The 20,464-nt window shown below is 42.5% G+C and overlaps 1 protein-coding gene across 3 annotated transcripts in view; it reads left to right on the plus strand.

Annotated features, from left to right (window-relative positions):
• The window catches only part of pbx4 (pre-B-cell leukemia transcription factor 4), a 145,625-nt gene that overhangs the window by 76,597 nt on the left and 48,564 nt on the right, over positions 1–20,464 (plus strand). For all 3 annotated transcript variants that reach the window (XM_060942551.1, XM_060942550.1, XM_060942552.1), the window contains one exon: positions 18,911–19,152. In XM_060942551.1, coding sequence (XP_060798534.1) covers positions 18,911–19,152 — 242 coding nt within the window. The remainder of the gene's footprint in view (positions 1–18,910; positions 19,153–20,464) is intronic.

Consider the following 20,464-nt stretch of genomic DNA (forward strand, 5'->3'; position numbering starts at 1 on the left):
GAATGTAAAAGTTTTATTCCGAGAGAAAGCTTGCAGTGAAGCTGTCTGTGCTTTTAGAGCTAGCGATAACGTTGCAATAGCTATGCGGTCTGGTTAGTCAAATGACTTTTTATGGATTTGGCCACCAAGTTGCCGTAGCCTTGTCCACAGCTAATGTTAACTTGGACACTGTTAGTTAGCATGTAAAAACAGAGTTACGCTAACATGAATAACGTTAACTTATCTGAAGTCCTTTAGAGAAGTATGCTTTAGCATAATCTTGCCAAATAAACAGAATGTAGAAATCTTTCTTTTCTAGTAGCGTTAGCTACCCAATATGATTTCGAGTTTGAAAAGAGTTTGCTAGCATGTCAGGTGGAGCTTCACTGACTAGCTCGCTTAACGTTAAACCACCATGATCCACAGCGTGAGTTCATTTTGTGAATTCACATTTCTGTCTTTGGTAACAGCATTAGGTTTTGTAAGCGTTGTGGCAATAATACAACGATGCGTTGACAGAAAATGAACTTTTAATACTTAAAGTGCCATTCCACCATTGGATGTATTCTTTGGCATAAAATACAATATATTTTGACAACATATATAAATGGTATCACTAGATAGAGAAATCTTTTAGCTTCAAAATGATATATCAAACATAATTTTTTGACGACAAGTATATTAATTTTGCGACCAAAGTCACCTACCCTTTTAATTTCCGCGCGTGATGTCATCGGCAGGTTCCCCTTCTTGTGTACCGTGTGACGTGGCACATATCAGCAATGGCGGATAGAACGCGATAAAAATAATACCAATAAATCTAGCTAATACCAATAAATCTAGCTAACTGAAAGATTAACTCAAAAATTTTCGCAATTTTTTTGGCCCCCATATACGAGGAGAAATGACTCTCTCACTTTGGGGGTTTCCTGGTCTAAAAATAGACCGACACGTGGTACACAAGAAGGGGAACCTGCCGATGACATCACGTTTCACTACCGCGCGGAAATTAAAAGGGTAGGTGACTTTGGTCGCAAAATTACTATACTTGTCGTTGTCAAAAAATGATGTTTGATATATCATTTTGAAGCTAAAAGATTTCTCTGTCTAGTCATGTTGTCATAAAATATATTGTATTTTATGCCAAAGAATACATCCAATGGTGGAATGGCACTTTAAGTATTTTTAAAAGTGAGTACTTCAGTACTTTTTAAGTAAAAATTTGACTGGAGAACTTTCACTTGTATCGGAGTCACATTTGACCAGCGGGATCAGTACTTTGACTTCAGTAATGCAGTTGGGTGCTTTGTCCACCTCTGCTACCATCATATTCATCACTTTCTATTACATCACTTTGATTTTTATTTTTTTTTTTACATTTCCGATCGTATTCACTTCTGTTCCACTGTTAAAACTCAACACTTATTTACTACTTTTCCGAGTGTCTGCTTTTATTGTAGTTTGAAAACGTTGCTCTGGATCTTGGATCCCACGTTAAGAAGAAAGTAGCGAGGAAGAGGAAACCGAATCAGATTTTCTACAAATGTCGTCCGAGATATCGCAGAATTGCTTGGAGCGTAAAATAACGTGACCCAACCCAAACACACACACACACACACACACACACACAGGCTACAAGAGTCCTGTTTAATATTAGAGGCGTGTAATATGACGAACATCACGTCACATCATACATCACGACACTGAAAGGTGTTTCTGCGATACATGATATGTAGCATGATGTCCATCTGTTTAACACACTCCTAGCAAAACGGTTCCATGAAACATGATAAATCTTTGTCTAGCCTGTGACGTGTCCAAACTGAAAAGGATATTCAAATAAAAAAAAAAAGAGATGCATTTCGCAATTTAAAAAGTCCAGCATTTCAACATGAGCTGCTTATAAAATTAAAAAAAAAAATTAGAAAATGTCATCATGATATCTTGGTGCATTGTGACTAAATATATCATGATATTGAGGTCTTGTCATATTGACCAACCGTTCACTTTGTACAGTATATCCAGCCTTATTTTTCCGCAATTAAAGCTTTTCTTTTCGATTGTTCTTTTACTTATTTAACGAAGCAGATTTTTGTGTAAGTCATGCCGAAGGCTGTGTGATGCCTCGTGCAGTTTTAGATGTGGATTTTTTTTCCCTTGTTTTATTAAAAATGCTAAATTTCAAGCTCGGTACTTAAAAGAAAAAAGTGATGAGATGAAAAACGGTGCTCTCTAAAGAACAAAGGCTCGTGACGGATCTGTCTCTCGTCCCTCTTTACATTAATGAGACCTGCTTTATTATTAGATCATTATTATTAATTATTAATCATCCTGACACTTTTTTCCTCCGCGAGTATTTTATGGTTTGTATCGTTTCCCTCCTTTGACGTCTCTCCTCGTGCCTCGTACTCGTGTGAGAAGCGGGTGAAGAAGGAATTAACACTTTCTTCTTTTCCACCATCTAGCTTCAAGAAATAACGCGGTTTATTTATTACTGATGGTGTTAAATAAGAATCTTAGGAAGAGAGTGTTGGCGAGGTGGATGATGAAGAGGATGATCAAAGGCATGTAGTAATTTTGATTTTTTTTTTTTAATTATTGGTGAAATAAAACGAGCGTTCGTCTGTTCACTTTATTTTAATAATAATAATAATCAGCCAGGAAAATGAAATCAGATATTTCTCCTCACTTTGACACTCCTAAGACAGTCCTGATGATTTCCCTCCACTTTATTTGTATTTATTTATTTAAAAAAAAAAAATCAGTTGATGTGGACTTGAATGTTTTCTGAAACGGATATTAAACTATATTTCATCATCTCGTCCCTTTCTCTCGACATACAAATCGTCCATATGGTGTTATTTTACTTAGCAATAACACCGAGAAGCCGATGGTGATGTAATATTCGTATCCTGTTCTAAAATCTTTTGGTTTTTTTTAATATAATTTTTTATATATTCCTTTAAATAATTCCTGTAGACTTATCGTGTATCGTAGAAATTCTTTCAAATATCAAGAGATATATTTTTTCTCTTTTTTGGGGTCATGTCACCCAGCCCGAGTCATGACGTTTGGTTTGGTTTGGTTTGTAACGACAGCATAATACAGTGAGGATATATTAGTTTATCCAGGAATAGCAGGAATTTATTCGTAATTCTCGGCTCCAGATGAAAAGCCAAGTCAAGTCCTGTCACCGAGACGCTCGTTATAAATTCAGTCATTAAAAACGAGTTACGGGTGAGATATTACATCATCGTGATAGATATTATGTGTTGTACTGCGTATTCCTGATGACTGGTTGGTTTATGGCCGTGGTGTGGGGTATTTATTTGTTTGTTTGTTTGTACGTAACGTTGTGTTTCGTTCCCTGGCTCTCAGACTCCCTCCCTCTTTCTCTCCAGCCTTCCTCGTTCAGATTTATTGGCAGTTTCGTAATCGTTCTCGTACTCTCGCTTTCAGCCCACCATGAACCGTGATCTTCGTCTTTTTCCTCCTCCTCCTCCCTCCCCTTCTCCAAACCCCCCTCCTTTTTAGTCTCTCTCTCTCTCTCTGCGCGTTTGTGCTTTATGCCCTCCTTCTCTCCGTGTTTCATCGTTCTCAAGATGTTTTTATATCACCTCTTCTGACTCCTCTTGCTTTTTATTTTCTCCTTGGTTCTCCTCTTCTCTCCCGTTCCATTCCGTCCCCCCCTTCTCTCTCTCTCTCTCTCTCTCCCAGTGAAAGGCTGCGAATCCCCAAGAGAGCTGATGCAATTAAAATGCTAATCCTGTCTGTCTACAGAGAGAGCGAGGGAAGGAGGAGGGGAGGGCTGACAGCATGAGGGATTGCAGCTCACATGGAGAACTCGACTGAAATGGAGAACAGAGGGAGAGACCGGGGGGGCTGGAGGTGGGGGGCTGGCGGTGGGGGAGCACACCGACACACGCACACACAGCGAGAGAGAGAGGGAGAAAGAGAGGGTGCGCTAAGGCGTACAGAGGGGAAAAGTGTTGTCGCCGAGCCGAGCCGCGAGCTCTGAGCTTGGTGCCGCGCCGCGCCACGCCGTGATGGACTGCGTCTCCTGTAATGCACTCAAAATGGCACCATTAATATCACACCAGCAGCAGCGAACACAAAACCTCCTCCGTCTGCTCTTAACTCATCACCTGGATTGGATTGGACCCGAGCGCCATCATCCACACCTCAACCATACACTTATTATTATTATTATTATTATTATTATTATTATTATTATTATTATTATTCCTGTAGGTCCTTCAGCTGCTGAATGAATCTCCTCCGTCGCGCGTCTCTGACTCGTCCCTGTGATTTACACGTTTGTTTATTTTTGATGTTAGGATATTAAGCTGAGCCCGGACAGATGTAGCGCATTAAAAACGTGCATTATCTCATTAACACGTGGGCGTGCGTGTATTAACGAGCCGCGCTAATTGAAAGATTTGGCGTCTGGCTTTATTAATCCTCTTAGAGAACGCGGCGAGGTGCCTGGCTGCACACGGAGGGAGAACGAAAGGCGCGTCGTCTTCCGTTCGTCTGACCGTCTTTGCCTTTTAATTGGCCGCTAACGGCGAGGTTTTTCAGGGCTTTCGCGAGGTGCCCGAGTGCAAACGACAGGAGGGACGGGTTAATCGTCAGGTCCGGGAACCTGAGCGAGCGCTGACGGGGGTGTTTGGGGTTTGATTCGCAATCAACAGCTTAATCGGGGCAAGTGGGGTAAATACAGGGTGTAGTATGATTTCAGGGTACACCTGGAGGGGATATTTTTGCGTTCTCTCTCTCTCGATGGTGTATGTGTGTGTGTGAGAAAGAGAGAAGAGGGGAGGGTTAAAGAGGCCCGTGGAGGAAGGGCGAGTATGTGACTCTCTTGATAAAATGGTGCCTCCTTTCTTTCAGTCGTTAGTATTTTCAACCCGACGGGGTTTTTTTTTTTTTTTTTGTTTGCTCGTTCATTTGGTTCCCAGGAAAGCACAACCTTTTAAAAAGCATTCTTTTAAATGTGTTCTTGCAGTACATTTAAAAAAAAAAATCTATTCGAGCATCCTCTGTAAGCAAATGTTGCGCGCGCGCACACACACACACACACAGTGTGATTTAGTGCACTCTGCTGTTCTCCAATCCCCAAAAAAGTTTGACTTCTCTTTTTATTGGAGTTTCACAGGCTGAGATGGAAACCGGGGAGAAAAGAGAAGTGCAGGGAGGGAGGGAGGGAGAGAGAGAGAGGGATGGGCGAATGAAGGTCATTAGTTCAGTCGGCTGGGTACGGCGCATTCCTGAACCGTGAGAGGGGGAGTGATGGAAAGAGAAGGAATGTAGGAGAGAGAGGGAGAGAGAGAGAAGGGTGGAATGGGGGGTGGGACCTGAATGGAGGCACCCAGGAGAGGCAAGAGGGAACAAGAAAGAAAGCAGAGAGGGAGGGGAGAAAAGTTTAAAGGAAGGAGCTTGTTTAAGAGAGGGAGAGGAAAAGTTAGGAATGGTGTGTGTGTGTGTGTGTGTGGAGGGGGAGGTTAAGACTCATCTGAAAATGTGGCATCAGTTAAGTTTCGCAGGCGAACACAAAGGGAATGTTTGATTCGTGTTTGGAAGGAAGCAGTCAGCAGATCCTCATTAGCACCACACACAGGAGTGATGTCTCCGTGTGTGTGTGAGAGTGTAAAAGAATGAAATCTTTGAAGTTTGTGTTGCTTAAGAAACACAGTGTGTGTGTGTGCAGGAATGTTGTCCTTCAACTACTTTTTCTTTCCTCGTGTCTTGTGATGCACAGTCGTAGTTCTGTATTTTGTGTGTGTGAGAGAGAGAGAGAGAGCAGCGTGAGCACTATGAGAGATGTGACAGGTCTCAGGTTAATACACTGCCGGATTGCTGCGGCTGATGGCGCACGCTCTCGTATTACCGCAGCCATGCCTCATGCTCGCCTCACACACACCTGCAGGCCCTGAGGCGGCCCATACTGCCCTCTGCTGGACCAGAGCAGAGCGGCTCGCTCAAAGTTCACACACAGTGTATTATCCGTATCAGCACCCAGTCCCGTCGCGAGATCTCAGTCTTAAGGGGGGCTTCTGAAATCCACCAGGGGGGCACCACTATTATTAGCTTATTTTTGCACACTATTCGGGCAGCCCTAATCCCGCACAGTAATCATCACATTAAACATAACCAACAGCAAACATGACCGGACCAGCAACAGCCTGCAACATCAGTCCTCTCTCTCTCTCTCTCACACACACACGCATGTGCGTGCACGCTCACAACAAGTACACATAACGTATTAGATCACAAGCAGCATCTCAAACTAAACAAAAGGCAAGGCAAGTTTATTTATATAGCACATTTCATACACAATGGCAGTTCAATGTGCTTTACAGAAGCAAAAACAGTAAACAATAGAGAAATAAAATTACATAAAATAATTTTATTTTTAATCTAAAACAATTAATTAAAAGAATTAAAAGAAAATAATAAGAATTAAACAACAGTAGAACTAAAATAATAAAATGCCAAAAAGAAAAAAGGAGAAAAAGAAAAAGAAACCAGCGGAATAAAATAGAATAAAATTAAAGTAAATTTAAAACATGCAGAGAAAGTAAAGATTATAAAAAATGAAAAACGCCACGGCGGGTGCATTTCAAAGCAACCAAGAGGGGTAGCTACCAATTGCAATTATACACACACACACACACCAACAACAATTAACTGAGTGTGCACATAACACATTAGATGACAAGCAGCATCTCAAACTAAACAAAAAAACACCACGGCGGGTGCATTTCAAAGCAACCAACAGAGGGGTAGCTACCAGTTGCCATCCATGGTCTTCTTTGCCAACGACATCATGTGTTGGTTTATCCAAAGTTGCCGGTGTTGGGGTTTTGAACCAATTACGTATATCCATATTTAAGAAAGCGCGGAAACTAGCTGCTGTCTGCTAGCTGGCATAAACTCGCGCTTCATTTTCCACCCAAAAATGCGGGTAACTGATTGTTGCTTGGCAACACTGACTGACGTAATTACGTAGCCAAACTTTCCAACAAGCTCACACGGTTTTAATATGTTTAATGTCAGTGATTATGCAACACTGGAAGTTTTAACCCAAAGCGAGTACAGTAAAATTAAATTAAGATTTTCTCGTTTCTCGTCTTCTTCCGCTTTATCCGGGACCGGGTCGCGGAGGCAGCAGTCTAAGCATGGAAGCCCAAACTTCCCTCTCCCCAGACACCTCGGCCAGCTCCTCGGGAAGAACACCGAGGCGTTCCCAGGCCAGCCGAGAGACATAGTCCCTCCAGCGTGTCCTGGGTCTTCCCCGGGGCCTCCTCCCGAGGGGACATGCCTGGAACACCTCCCCAGGGAGGCGTCCAGGAGGCATCCGAAAAAGATGCCCGAGCCACCTCAGCTGATTCCTCTCGATGTGGAGGAGCAGCGGCTCTACTCCGAGCTCCTCCCGAGTGACTCTGCTTCTCACCCTATCTCTAAGGGAGCGCCCAGCCACCCTGCGAAGGAAACTCATTTTGGCCGCTTGTATTCGCGATCTTGTTCTTTCGGTCATTACCCAAAGCTCATGACCATAGGACCAAAATTAGGATTTTATTTATCTATTTATTTATTTGAGATCTGTGATTGTGATCTGGCTTGGGTGGGCGGGCCGGGCGGGCCCATGCATATTGGTGGGCGGGCACTGCCCCCAATGGCCCGCCCACAGCGACGGGTGTGTCAGCACCTCGAGCTCCGCTACCAGCATACATCACCACAATTTATCACCGTACAGCTTTCCATGACCTGCTTTTAGTTCAATAAAATCCAGGAGGAGAACGATTTGAACGTAACGAAATGATTTTTCAAATCTGTACTTTTCTGAACAGCTTCCTCATCGTCTGCAGCGTTTCACACGCTTTACTTCCCCGAGCCGAACAGGAATATCAACAGCCGCCGACGTCGCCTGTGTTTTCCATGACCTGCTTTAGCAAACAAGTCTGAAGAGCGAAAATGTTCTCAGAGCGATAGATAATAATAATAATAATAATAATAATGTACTGTATTGCTAAAAGGAACCATGTTGTGCTGGAATGATCGGCCAAATAGCTGAAGACATGGAGAGCTTTCATGCTGCAGGCACTTTTAATCAGTGTGTACAGTACATTACGTGTTATTGTCAGCGTTACCATGACAACATGGAACAATCGAGTCATCAGCACATTCAGCTTTTGTAATAGTGCTGCTTTTTTTCTTCTTCTTCGAACTGATTACTAAAAGGACGTTCACGGTGCGTGTACCTTTGATCATTTGTTTTTGTCAGAGGTCATTTTTTGTTGATCAGAAATCGTAGATCCAGATTTAAAGGAGAACTTGTGACTATTTCAGGAAAGAAAACGGTGAGGTTAAGGAAATGTTAGAGCCAAAACCAGAAAAGTGGCAACACGCTAAAGGAGTCACGTTTACTAAATAAGGAGTTTAAAGGGGAACAGAGGGCAATATATAGCGTAAATATAACAATAAAACACACATTGACGAACCTTATTCAAGACTTACAGAAGTTTTTTGTTCTAAGGTTGGAAAGCGTTTTGAAAGTAGCTCGAGCAAACTATTTCCGCAGTTTGAACAGCCCGCCATGATATTAATTTTATCCAATCAGAATGCACCTTAATTTTCTCTGTGTAACACTCATGACGTACGTATGTGCCCAGTTGTAAATAAACAGTATGGCTCATTGAGGTTGGAAATACCTGTTTCTGCCTCTCATGACGATTTCGCAAGTCCCCGGGTGGCGCCAAATAAATTCTGCTGGACTCGTGAGCAACTCCACGTTACATTTTCCGCACGAGCACCACGCCGTGTCACCTGCACGCAGACGCTCAGCATCAGTATCGGTCTCATCCTCGCCGTCATCCGAGCTTTCTTCTCTTCTTTCGTCATCACCGGAGTCGAGAGTACCTCTCCTAGGTTCAAACTGGTACCCTTCTAAGCCATAGCCTGCTTGCAGTGTGTCTTGCGGGATCTTTTCGTACGATTCGACAGAGCTGTCGCTTTCACTTGATGCGCCCGATGCCATGATTACACGGGTTCCACTAGTGCAGTGGGTAGGGCTGACGTCACGGTCTTTTAAAAATGGCGACTCTTGTGCGGTTTAGCGTACCGACTATTAATAAAGTATTATATTTACAATTACCAAGATATTTCGTTGTTTTCTAGTACATAAATTTGATCGAATACTTATGAATACGTTACTTTGTCACATCAGCAACCGTATACGTTATATTTTGGACCCCTTTAAGACGTGGTGGTGTGGTGTTAAAGGAAACTAATCAACGAGGCCTGTTTCAGTGTGGAGTGACTGTTCCCACCTTGAAGTTGATGCGTTTTCGGTACAGGGCTTGCGGTATGATGCAGATGTTTACCGAATGCAGTGTTTTGGGGGTTTTTTTGTGTGTGTGTAAGATACTTCAAATCGGAGTTCCCATACGAACATTAAATGGCGGACTGTACGTTTGTTTAATCTCCGCCTCACACTTCAAGTGCACTACACACACACAGCCAAGCTAGCGAACAACATCATGGGTAACGTGAACGATTAGCCAGAGCTTAAAGACCCGCTCTGATCATTAATGTGGTCATTGTGAGATGTTGATTTCGGTAATATCTCTCAAAATCTCAGGCCATTCTGTGGCTGGGAAGTTCTTTAATCTGAGGGGATTAAAGCGAGTAATGTGCATGAAATCGCTCACTTGGCGCAGTCAGAGGAAGTGTGTGTGTGCGCATGCGCAGGTTTACCTTTGAGCGTGCACTGACCGTTCCATCATTCTGTCGCTAAACGAACAGCTGATCACACCGAGGTGCTCGCTGAGCGCCGATATTTATTAGTTTGGTCCTGCGTTTCCTTTCTTTCGTATATAACATCACATCTTTTCTTCTCGTTACTGTAGTCGGTCTTTCACGTTTCATTCGCACACTCGCGTCCTCCGTTTTTCTCTCCTGTTTCAAATTTGTATCCCACAATGCCTTGCGCGAACGGGGAAAGCCCACCACGTCATACATGATGTAGTATCTTGAACTGGGTCATGGTGAAGCAGGAAAAAGTAACAGGGAATTTCAGGCCACGTGGAGATAAATTCATTAATTGTTCTATTTTAAAAAACTCATAAATTTGGAAGTCTGTGATTCGAATTCAGTCGCTTTCAGTCCGCTAAAGGAGAATAATTGAGCGTCAGGGTGAAAATTCTTTTGAGTGACCTACACTTGAGAAATCTGAAAGGCGGTACAGCTTTAAGGTCTCGTGTTCAGGAACGCTTTGGTTTCCCGGTGAAGTACGAAGACAAGTGGAGAAGATGAAAGCGGTGTCCCGACACTGTTCAGTAGTAATCGTGTACGCTTCTGGCAACGCGTCCAACTCCGTCACTCACTTGAAACAATGACTCCTCATATTGCTAAGTTAGCAAAGCGCTACCTCCGTCCCAAGCGAGAGGGGATTTTCTCCAGCTGGAGATGCTGTAATTGCCAGCAGATCCGCTCTTTCAGAGGACAACGTGGACAAGTTAAAGGAGAACTGAAGGCACTTTTTTTTAGAACCAAAATTCTATTTATCTCATTTTATTAAATATCGGAATGCATTTCTGATCGCTATTTTGTCGCTGCTATAGCAAGTTATGAGTGTTTGAAATACACTCTGTAATATATCAGTCCGTATGTCAGAGCAATGGCCGTAAACGAGATTCGTTGAGACCTGTGCGAGATATCATAGGACGGAAGTAAAACGTACAGCGCAAATCAAAGCGACCGACATCTGCCAATATATAGAGGACTATACAGTGAGCTCATTGGTAAAATGAAAAAACGCTTTCGGACACTAGTCTGTCGCGATGGTATTTACGTCATTACTGTCGCACAATTAAAACGTGCCAGATCAGTCGGCTGGTGGGTTTTCAAAATAATAAATACATGCATGTACAGTATTTTTGTGATAAATCCATATTATACCGAGCGCATTTCCTACATTAATCAATACAAAGTACCTGCAGCTTTCAGTTCTTTTAAATCAAGGATGAATCCTTTCGTTCTTCTTTGCCGCTGCCTTTTATTAAATCACATTTGAGACTTTTAATTTGATTTCTTTCAGCGCGATTGCAATGCATGATGGGATATATTGCTTTGGTTAGTGACCAACGTCGAAACTATTTTCCGTGATGCATTGTAGGATACTTTGAGTGCACTATATAGGGTGCAAATAATCCTCACTAAGGTTTCGGACAGCACTACAAAATGGCGACCTCACTACATAGTGCCCTATAGACCCCTTTCACTGACGTCACCCGAAACCGGAAGTAAACAGACCCTGCGCCATTTTGGAAGACCAACAAACTCGTGATTAGGGGATAATAACGGCAGCGGTATGTGAACCCACGAGAATAAAGTGGAGTGGCAAACGACTTCAACAAACAAATCTGAGCTGTTTTATTTATGATTTATTGGCCCAACAGTAGACTTGAAAGAAACCTGTGTGAGACTTGGCAAAAAACTGTGGATATAATGGATAAGTCTGTGCATGATCTGCAGACACTTTGAGGTAAGCAAACGCAAGAAATTCAGATTTAAAACATGCTAAATTGGCCCCAAGTTGATAACTGTATGAGGAGCAAGCCTCCCAGACTTCTACAATTTAATAATAATAATAATTTAGGATGGTTTGGGGCTTGCTCGCTGCTGCCAGGTTGGTTGTTGAGTAGCCTGACTGTTTTGTTTTTTTTTTTTCTTGCGTGTGGTATCATTGTTGACGCGAGGTTGTTTTTTGAACATGCCAATGCGGACACGATTTCCCCTGATGAGTTATGACTTCAGACGCGATGCGTGTGTGGAGGTGTGGAGTCCGCGTGATATGTGCGTAAGATAGGCTTCTCATGTGTTTGGAGATCCGCGCTTTGAGGCAAGCGCAGGCCCCCCCCCCCCAGGGAAAAAAAAGGGACCCCCCGAAAATATCGGCATAGTTCGAACACTGAGTGTAGGCACTGGGTGTAAACAACAAATAGTTTACAATGTCTGGGTAGCAAACAGATGGCAGAATTGGTGTCCGGTCCTCCTCATGTTTCCATTCTCCCTTGCCGCGAGTCTTATCATATGGGTCAAACCCATCAATCACAGCCAGTTTCTCCACATACCGTGCCCTTTCTGCAGCTGGTAATGTACTCACATAACCCGAATTATCATCCATCGTGTCACTTTCCTCTCGCTCGTACTTTGTTTTATATTGTGAGTGCATGTACTTGGTCTTCCAATATGGCGCCTAACAACATCTCGCGGCGCGGTGACGTCATGTGAAAGGGGTCTATATAGTGAGTAGGGAGCGATTTCGGACACGGAGCAACATCTGCCAACGTTGTCAAAAGACGCGCGCGCCCTCTTTCGAATGCTGATGTAATCAAGCCGGACATTTCGTTTGCTTTGATAGCGATCAGGAAAGTTTGAAAAAAGTCGGCAGTAATCGTCATTTAAACTCGTTTTTGTTCAATATTTCGTTTGGAAAACAGTTTTCAAAATGGCGGCACCGACACCACGTTTCGAAGTCTCGCACAAGTCTCGTGAAGATCGCGCGGATAAGCGACGCCTGCCAACCGAATAGGCCGATAAGCGTCATGTTTAATTGCCGATACGAGTCACGATATAAGGTCACTAAAACCGAAAACGTAATTGAATAACACGTTAATTAAGAAATAAAGCAAGTTTAAAAATGACTTCAGTTCCCTTTTAAAAGCATCCTGTGCTTGTTGCTGATTGATGAGGTTTCCACCTGAGGAGTATTTCAGACCTGCTGCCGTTTCTGTGTAATGTTGAACGTTACACGATGGTGCGAAGATGTGATGTTTCTCTTCTCATGTTAAAGAAAAATGTATCACTCATTTGCTTCGCTCACTTGTGAATCTGTTCAAAAATAAGCTTCATATCTTCACACGTGCTAACCGCAGGCCTGCTCGGCTGCGCCGTTGGTTCATGCAACCCAGACTTTGCGTCCTCGTTACATCCTTTGTGTTTAACACATTTAAGTGAAACTAACAAACATCCAATCAAACCGTTTTCTTCCTGTTGTTGATGAAGTGTGATGCATATCGCTATCGGTTTATCTCCCAGGGCGATCAACATTCAGACCACATTCAGATCTCTGGCGTGAAAGGATAATGGTTGAGCCTTACAGTCTACAAGACCGTGTGAATTAATATGAACCAGCGTTCTCAAACATGTCCAGTAAACACATACGCAGAGGATATTACGGCGTTGTGTGAAGATATGAAGTTTGAACGTATTCGCAAGTGACCGAAGCAAACGAGTGAGAGATTTTTCAACACGAGAAGCTAAACTTCATATCTTCGCACCATTGCGTAGCGTTCTTTATATTATCTGGACACATCCACGCACAGAAGAATACACACTGAGAAGAATTGTAATTCTGAACCGGGTCGCCATTTTGACAGCGCACATCCAGTCAGCAGGAGAACACGGGGAGTGATGTCATCGGAGCGAAATATCAGGAATTATTATCCATACGGGGCACTTTTTCGATGGAAGAAAAACACGCGTTCTATTCCCTTCTAGCAGATTTCGTTCATTTGGTTTGATAGCATGCGGTGTTGTTAGCGTATCGCTTGAGGCCAATTTATGCTGACAACCCAGTCCTCGCAGATGGCGTCTGCGAAGCCCCCCCCCCCTTCGCAGACGCTCTGCGCGCACCTCCCAAAAATTGTGACCACCACAGAAGCCTCACAGACAAGAGGGCTCTGATTGGTCCACTCTATATCCACTGTACACGCACTTCCGCTTCCCTACTTTCCCGGTTTGGTTTGTTTTCACGACCGGCATTTTTAAAAACACAAGCGAAGATGGAGCAGCACGAAGAGCGGTTGATCGAGGAAGTGAGGAAGTACGTACATCTATACGACTCCGGTTCTAGTCATTATAAGTAACCGGAGGATAAACACTCCACTAACCACACCCACCAACTACTCCTAGCGACTTCGCGCCCCCTTGCGTTGTGGCGGTGAATAACATCGCGCACGCCTATTACTCCCCGCTCAACGATAAATTACAACTGTCTGCGAAAGCCTTGTCGCAAGAGCATGCAGAGGCCCTTTAGGGCTGTGCAATTAATCGAATTTTGATCACGATTTCGATTTTTGTGTCAAACGATCTCGAAATTCATATAATCGAGTTGAAACGATTATTTTGCCATTTGTCGGGGACGCGCACACGCAATACATTCCCTTCCCGCGGGCCCATGCGCAGACTTGCCGACAACACTCACGCGGCGGAAGCGGTGTGTGTGTCTCTATGGCTCTCCACTCACGCCGCTAAAAGGAGGAGAGATTGTAAATTGTTTGGCGCGAAGTAGGCTCGCAAGATGGCAGAAGGAGGGCAGAATCGGTTGGTTGACAAAAAGGGACGAAAAACGTCTGTAATACGGAATCACTTTGGATTCAAAGAATCCGACGTGGAACAGAAGCGCATCGTGTGTAAGATTTGCAGTCAGGTAGTACCTGCGCCTCTTGGCAACACTACAAACCTCTTCAACCACCTGAAACTGAGCCGTAAAGTTATTCACGACGAAACAATAAAAAACACAAAAAGATAAAGCCGATGCCGCCACAACCAGCAAGACAATGCAGGCATCCGTTTCAGCCACTCTCTACAACGCCACGAGTTCGGAGAGGCACAACGCACTCACAGCATCCATCGGATATTATTTAGCCAAAGACATGCAGCCATGTACATTTCTTTTTCTCTGTCTTATGTCAGAAGAATATTTTTATTTTGTTTTATACATCGCAAACTTAAGTTTTTCTAGACACTATATATATATATATATATATATATATATATATATATATATATATATATATATATGTATATATATATGTGTATATATATATATGTGTGTATATATGTGTATATATGTGTATATATATATATATATATGTATGTGTGTGTGTATATATATATATATATATATATATATATGTATATATATATATATGTATATATGTATATATATATGTGTATATATGTGTATATATATATATATATATATGTGTGTGTGTGTATATATATGTGTATATATATATATATTTTAGTGCTGTCAAGCGATTAAAATATTTAATCGCGATTAATGTCACGACTGTAATAGTTAACTCGCGATTAATCACAATTTAATCGCACATTTTTGTCACATGAAAAACCATTGTAATTCTCTTATCAGCATAAAAAAGTGAATGGGCTTGCTCACCGTTCGAACTACGGGGGTACTCGGGGGATCCGAGATCCCCTGAAACAGACATGAGATCCCTTGAAAACATGATTTGGGAAATGTTGGGGGGTCTCTAAAATATTGGCAAAATGATGTTTATTGACATAGCAATCGTGTGTAACGGGAAGCATTTGCATATCCGGATGGAGATCCGTGCTCTGAGACAAGCGCAAGCACACCCCCCCCCCCCCCCCCCCCCCCCCCCCCCCCCAAGGGAAAAAAAGGGGACACCACCCCCCACCCCCCCACCCCCGAAAATATCGGCATAGTTCGAACACTGGTTGTACCAATGTGGTTTTTTTGGGTTTTTTTTGTTTTTTTTTTATTGCAGAGCACAACACGTCTTGTCACAGCCACTGCAAAGTCGGGCTGGAGCCGCCGATGGGGAAACGAAACCTAAGCCGAGCACCGTGGCTCTTCGGGGGAGGGCAGAGGACTCTGGCTGTGCAGGGCGTGGCATTACAGTCTAGCTGCTGTCGTTTTTCTAAGCAAAGTCTCTGTTCCAAGTTCCTGGCAGTTTCAAAAGCTTATGAAAAACCTACATCATGTCACAGAGCGTTAATCTCGTGATAAAAAAATTATCGCCGTTAAAATTGAGTCAAGTTAACGCGTTAATAACGCAACATTTTTGACAGCACTAATATATATATATATTTTTTTTTAAAGATTTTTTTGGGCTTTTTTCACCTTTATTATTGGATAGGACAGTGTAGAGACAGGAAATGAGCGGGAGAGAGAGACGGGGAGGGATCAGGAAATGACCTCGGGCCGGAATCAAACCCGGGTCCCCGGACCCATGGCACGGCGCCTCATCCATCTGAGCCACGACGGCCCCTAGACTATATTTTCAGTTTGAAAGAAAGGTGAACGTAAATGATCAATAACAAAGAGGGTTTTTTTGTTGTTGTTTTAAAGAGAAATGCTGAATAAATGCATTGTTTCAAAAAAATCGTTTGAATAATCGTGATTTCAATATTGACTGAAATAATCGTGATTATTATTTTTTCCATAATCGAGCAGCCCTATTATCTGGACACATCCACGCACAGAAAAATACACACTGAGAAGAATTGTAATTCTGAACCGGGTCGCCATTTTGACAGCGCACATCCAGTCAGCAGGAGAACACGGGGAGTGACGTCATCGGAGCGAAATATCAGGAATTATTATCCATACGGGGCACTTTTTCGATGGAAGAAAAACACGCGTTCTATTCCCTTCTAGCAGATTTCGTTCATTTGGTTTGATAGCATGCGGTATTGTTAGCGTATCGCTTATCCTACGTGTATTACGTCACACTGTGCAATGGAGACGAGCGTTGAATATGGTTTACGATATTGCATGGGTGTCTAGTCAACATGATGTCGGAGACATAAAACTTCCGCACTAGCAAGCGACTGGGACAATTTGTAAACAGACATGGCCGCCAGGTTTGCGTCGATAAATACGGAAGATTTTGAGAGAATTTTGAAAGAGAAAGACATGTTGAGCACCTGAAAGGAATGCGTACGTGGAGTAGTAATAATATTGGCTGGCGCTTTTTTTTCCACAGTGTATTGGGTATATATTCCATTCAGCTACTCGTCTTCAACTCGTTCAGTCTCATGCTAGCTGGGTGGAATATGTCTGATATACTATGAAAAACCGCCAGCCAATATTATTTAAATAATATTGTATTTCATATGAAAAATGCGAGTTTTTCAACACGAGAAGATGAACTTCAACCCAACACGTGAGTTTCTTTTTATTATATCAACAAACAAAAAGGACCCAAATTTATCAGAACAATTCATCGATTTCTTCACGAGCGACCTCTTGAGATTTGTACCGGTTTTGGTTCTCCATGTTCCAGATGGAGCTCGGATGAGAAATACGAGTGGCGTACAACCCCGATTCCAAAAAAGTTGGGACAAAGTACAAATTGTAAATAAAAACGGAATGCAATAATTTACAAATCTCAAAAACTGATATTGTATTCACAATAGAACATAGACAACATATCAAATGTCGAAAGTGAGACATTTTGAAATTTCATGTCAAATATTGACTCATTTGAAATTTCATGACAGCAACACATCTCAAAAAAGTTGGGACAGAGGCAATAAGAGGCTGGAAAAGTTAAAGGTACAAAAAAGGAACAGCTGGAGGACCAAATTGCAACTCATTAGGTCAATTGGCAATAGGTCATTAACATGACTGGGTATAAAAAGAGCATCTTGGAGTGGCAGCGGCTGTCAGAAGTAAAGATGGGAAGAGGATCACCAATCCCCCTAATTCTGCGCCGACAAATAGTGGAGCAATATCAGAAAGGAGTTTGACAGTGTAAAACTGCAAAGAGTTTGAACATATCATCATCTACAGTGCATAATATCATCAAAAGATTCAGAGAATCTGGAAGAATCTCTGTGCGTAAGGGTCAAGGCCGGAAAACCATACTGGGTGCCCGTGATCTTCGGGCCCTTAGACGGCACTGCATCACATACAGGCATGCTTCTGTATTGGAAATCACAAAATGGGCTCAGGAATATTTCCAGAGAACATTATCTGTGAACACAATTCACCGTGCCATCCGCCGTTGCCAGCTAAAACTCTATAGTTCAAAGAAGAAGCCGTATCTAAACATGATCCAGAAGCGCAGACGTCTTCTCTGGGCCAAGGCTCATTTAAAATGGACTGTGGCAAAGTGGAAAACTGTTCTGTGATCAGACGAATCAAAATTTGAAGTTCTTTATGGAAATCAGGGACGCTGTGTCATTCGGACTAAAGAGGAGAAGGACGACCCGAGTTGTTATCAGCGCTCAGTTCAGAAGCCTGCATCTCTGATGGTATGGGGTTGCATTAGTGCGTGTGGCATGGGCAGCTTACACATCTGGAAAGACACCATCAATGCTGAAAGGTATATCCAGGTTCTAGAGCAACATATGCTCCCATCCAGACGACGTCTCTTTCAGGGAAGACCTTGCATTTTCCAACATGACAATGCCAAACCACATACTGCATCAATTACAGCATCATGGCTGTGTAGAAGAAGGGTCCGGGTACTGAACTGGCCAGCCTGCAGTCCAGATCTTTCACCCACAGAAAACATTTGGCGCATCATAAAACGGAAGATACGACAAAAAAGACCTAAGACAGTTGAGCAACTAGAATCCTACATTAGACAAGAATGGGTTAACATTCCTATCCCTAAACTTGAGCAACTTGTCTCCTCAGTCCCCAGACGTTTACAGACTGTTGTAAAGAGAAAAGGGGATGTCTCACAGTGGGAAACATGGCCTTGTCCCAACTTTTTTGAGATGTGTTGTCGTCATGAAATTTAAAATCACCTAATTTTTCTCTTTAAATGATCCATTTTCTCAGTTTAAACATTTGATATGTCATCTATGTTCTATTCTGAATAAAATATGGAATTTTGAAACTTCCACATCATTGCATTCCAGTTTTATTTACAGTCTGTACTTTGTCCCAACTTTTTTGGAATCGGGGTTGTATTTCCTGGTAAAACATTTGTCCATATAATATTTCCATACATAAAGAAGTATAGGTCTTGTTTGAGTTTTCCACCACTTCAGTGCTGATCCTCACAGTGTCCTGTTCATAAACATCTCCCCGTCACTTTGACGTGATCCCTGACCGAAGCGGTGTCCTGTCGTCCCGCAGTGTTGAGTATCCGCGGCGTGCAGGAGGAGGATCCCCCCGACCCCCAGATCATGCGTCTGGATAACATGCTGCTGGCCGAAGGAGTTTCCGGTCCCGAGAAAGGCGGTGGATCTGCGGCAGCGGCGGCAGCAGCGGCGGCCGGAGGATCCCCGAACGACAGCAGCGTGGAGCACTCGGACTACAGAGCTAAACTCGCTCAGATCCGCCAGATCTACCACTCCGAGCTGGAGAAATACGAACAGGTGGGAATGTCGATGCTCATTTTGCTCAGCCGGAGCGATAAACACACCTGCCGTGTGTCTGCACGCTTCCACCACGTTTATAACGTTTATCTTTATTTCAGAGTGATTTAGTCAGAGTTTTCTAACTCTTCTCGTGAGTGAGGAGTCGTGATACCAAAAAAGCTCAAACCGCAACGTGAACACTCAAGACTGCTTTGTTCACTTTAGCGTACAAGATTTTTAAAAAGGTGTATGCCAGGAATAATTAAGTTATTCCACGAAATCAAGTCGTACATGAGCCAAAAGCTAACGAGGAGCGTAGCACCGACTTGTCTATAAGCCGTGTACGATGAGATTGAGTGGAATAACTGTTTTATTCTCTCCACATTCACTGGATTTTGAGAAATGGAGCATTTTTATTTTTTGCAAATTCAATTTAAAAAAAAAAAACTTTGACAAAACGTCCAACAAAATCATTTCCACTTAGAATGTAAACAAACTGGTGAAATGACCGGAGCAATCTGTAAAAAAAAAAAAATGCGATAATATTTCTTGAGGGCGGGGGGAAAAGATACCATCAAATAATTTTCCATGGTTTTTTTGCTTTTTTTTTTTTTTAAATATGTTTTTTAGGTTTTTTCGAGTAGTTTTTATTTCGTCCTCGGTTGGTTCAGCAACACGCTCCGCCATTTTGTTTTTCTCTGCTCACGGTATATGAGCCGATATCCTCGTCGTAGAGTAGCCAATCAGAGCGCACGATTGCTCATATCCAGTGAATGTAGATAGAATAAAGCATGTTATAGCATCTCCTGAAGTGTTTTATTCCTCTTCTACTACAGAATTGTGTATGTTCATATGATACGGTATTTGATTAAATAACGCATGCTTTTTATTCTGTTATAGTTGTGGAACCTTAGTGAGACAAGTTAGTACGTGCTATTACTTGCTTATAGCCGCTTTAAATGCTGGTGATGGTTTTTTTTTTTCCCTCTTAAGTTAGTAAGACTGTGTGTGTGGGTGTGTATATATGAAGCACTGATACTGGAGACTCCTTACATAAATGTGGCATGAACATGTCCTTACAGAGAAATAGACAGATTGTATATGTCTGTTGACCAACAGTGCTTTAATTCATTCATTCATAAATAAATTAGGATTATATTATGTGGCGCATGTCCGGAAGTCGTCACTATAGTAACCAGGGCTTTGAACCGGTTCAAGGAACGAAAACTGGGAACTTTTTCTATTTCACATGGAACAGAAACGAAACCAGAAACTTTATTTTTTATGTTCCGGAACAGAAACGCTTATTAAAAATAATGGTAACCGGTTA

Source organism: Neoarius graeffei, chromosome 16, assembly GCF_027579695.1.
Source record: "Neoarius graeffei isolate fNeoGra1 chromosome 16, fNeoGra1.pri, whole genome shotgun sequence".
In the NCBI taxonomy this organism is placed as follows: domain Eukaryota; kingdom Metazoa; phylum Chordata; class Actinopteri; order Siluriformes; family Ariidae; genus Neoarius; species Neoarius graeffei.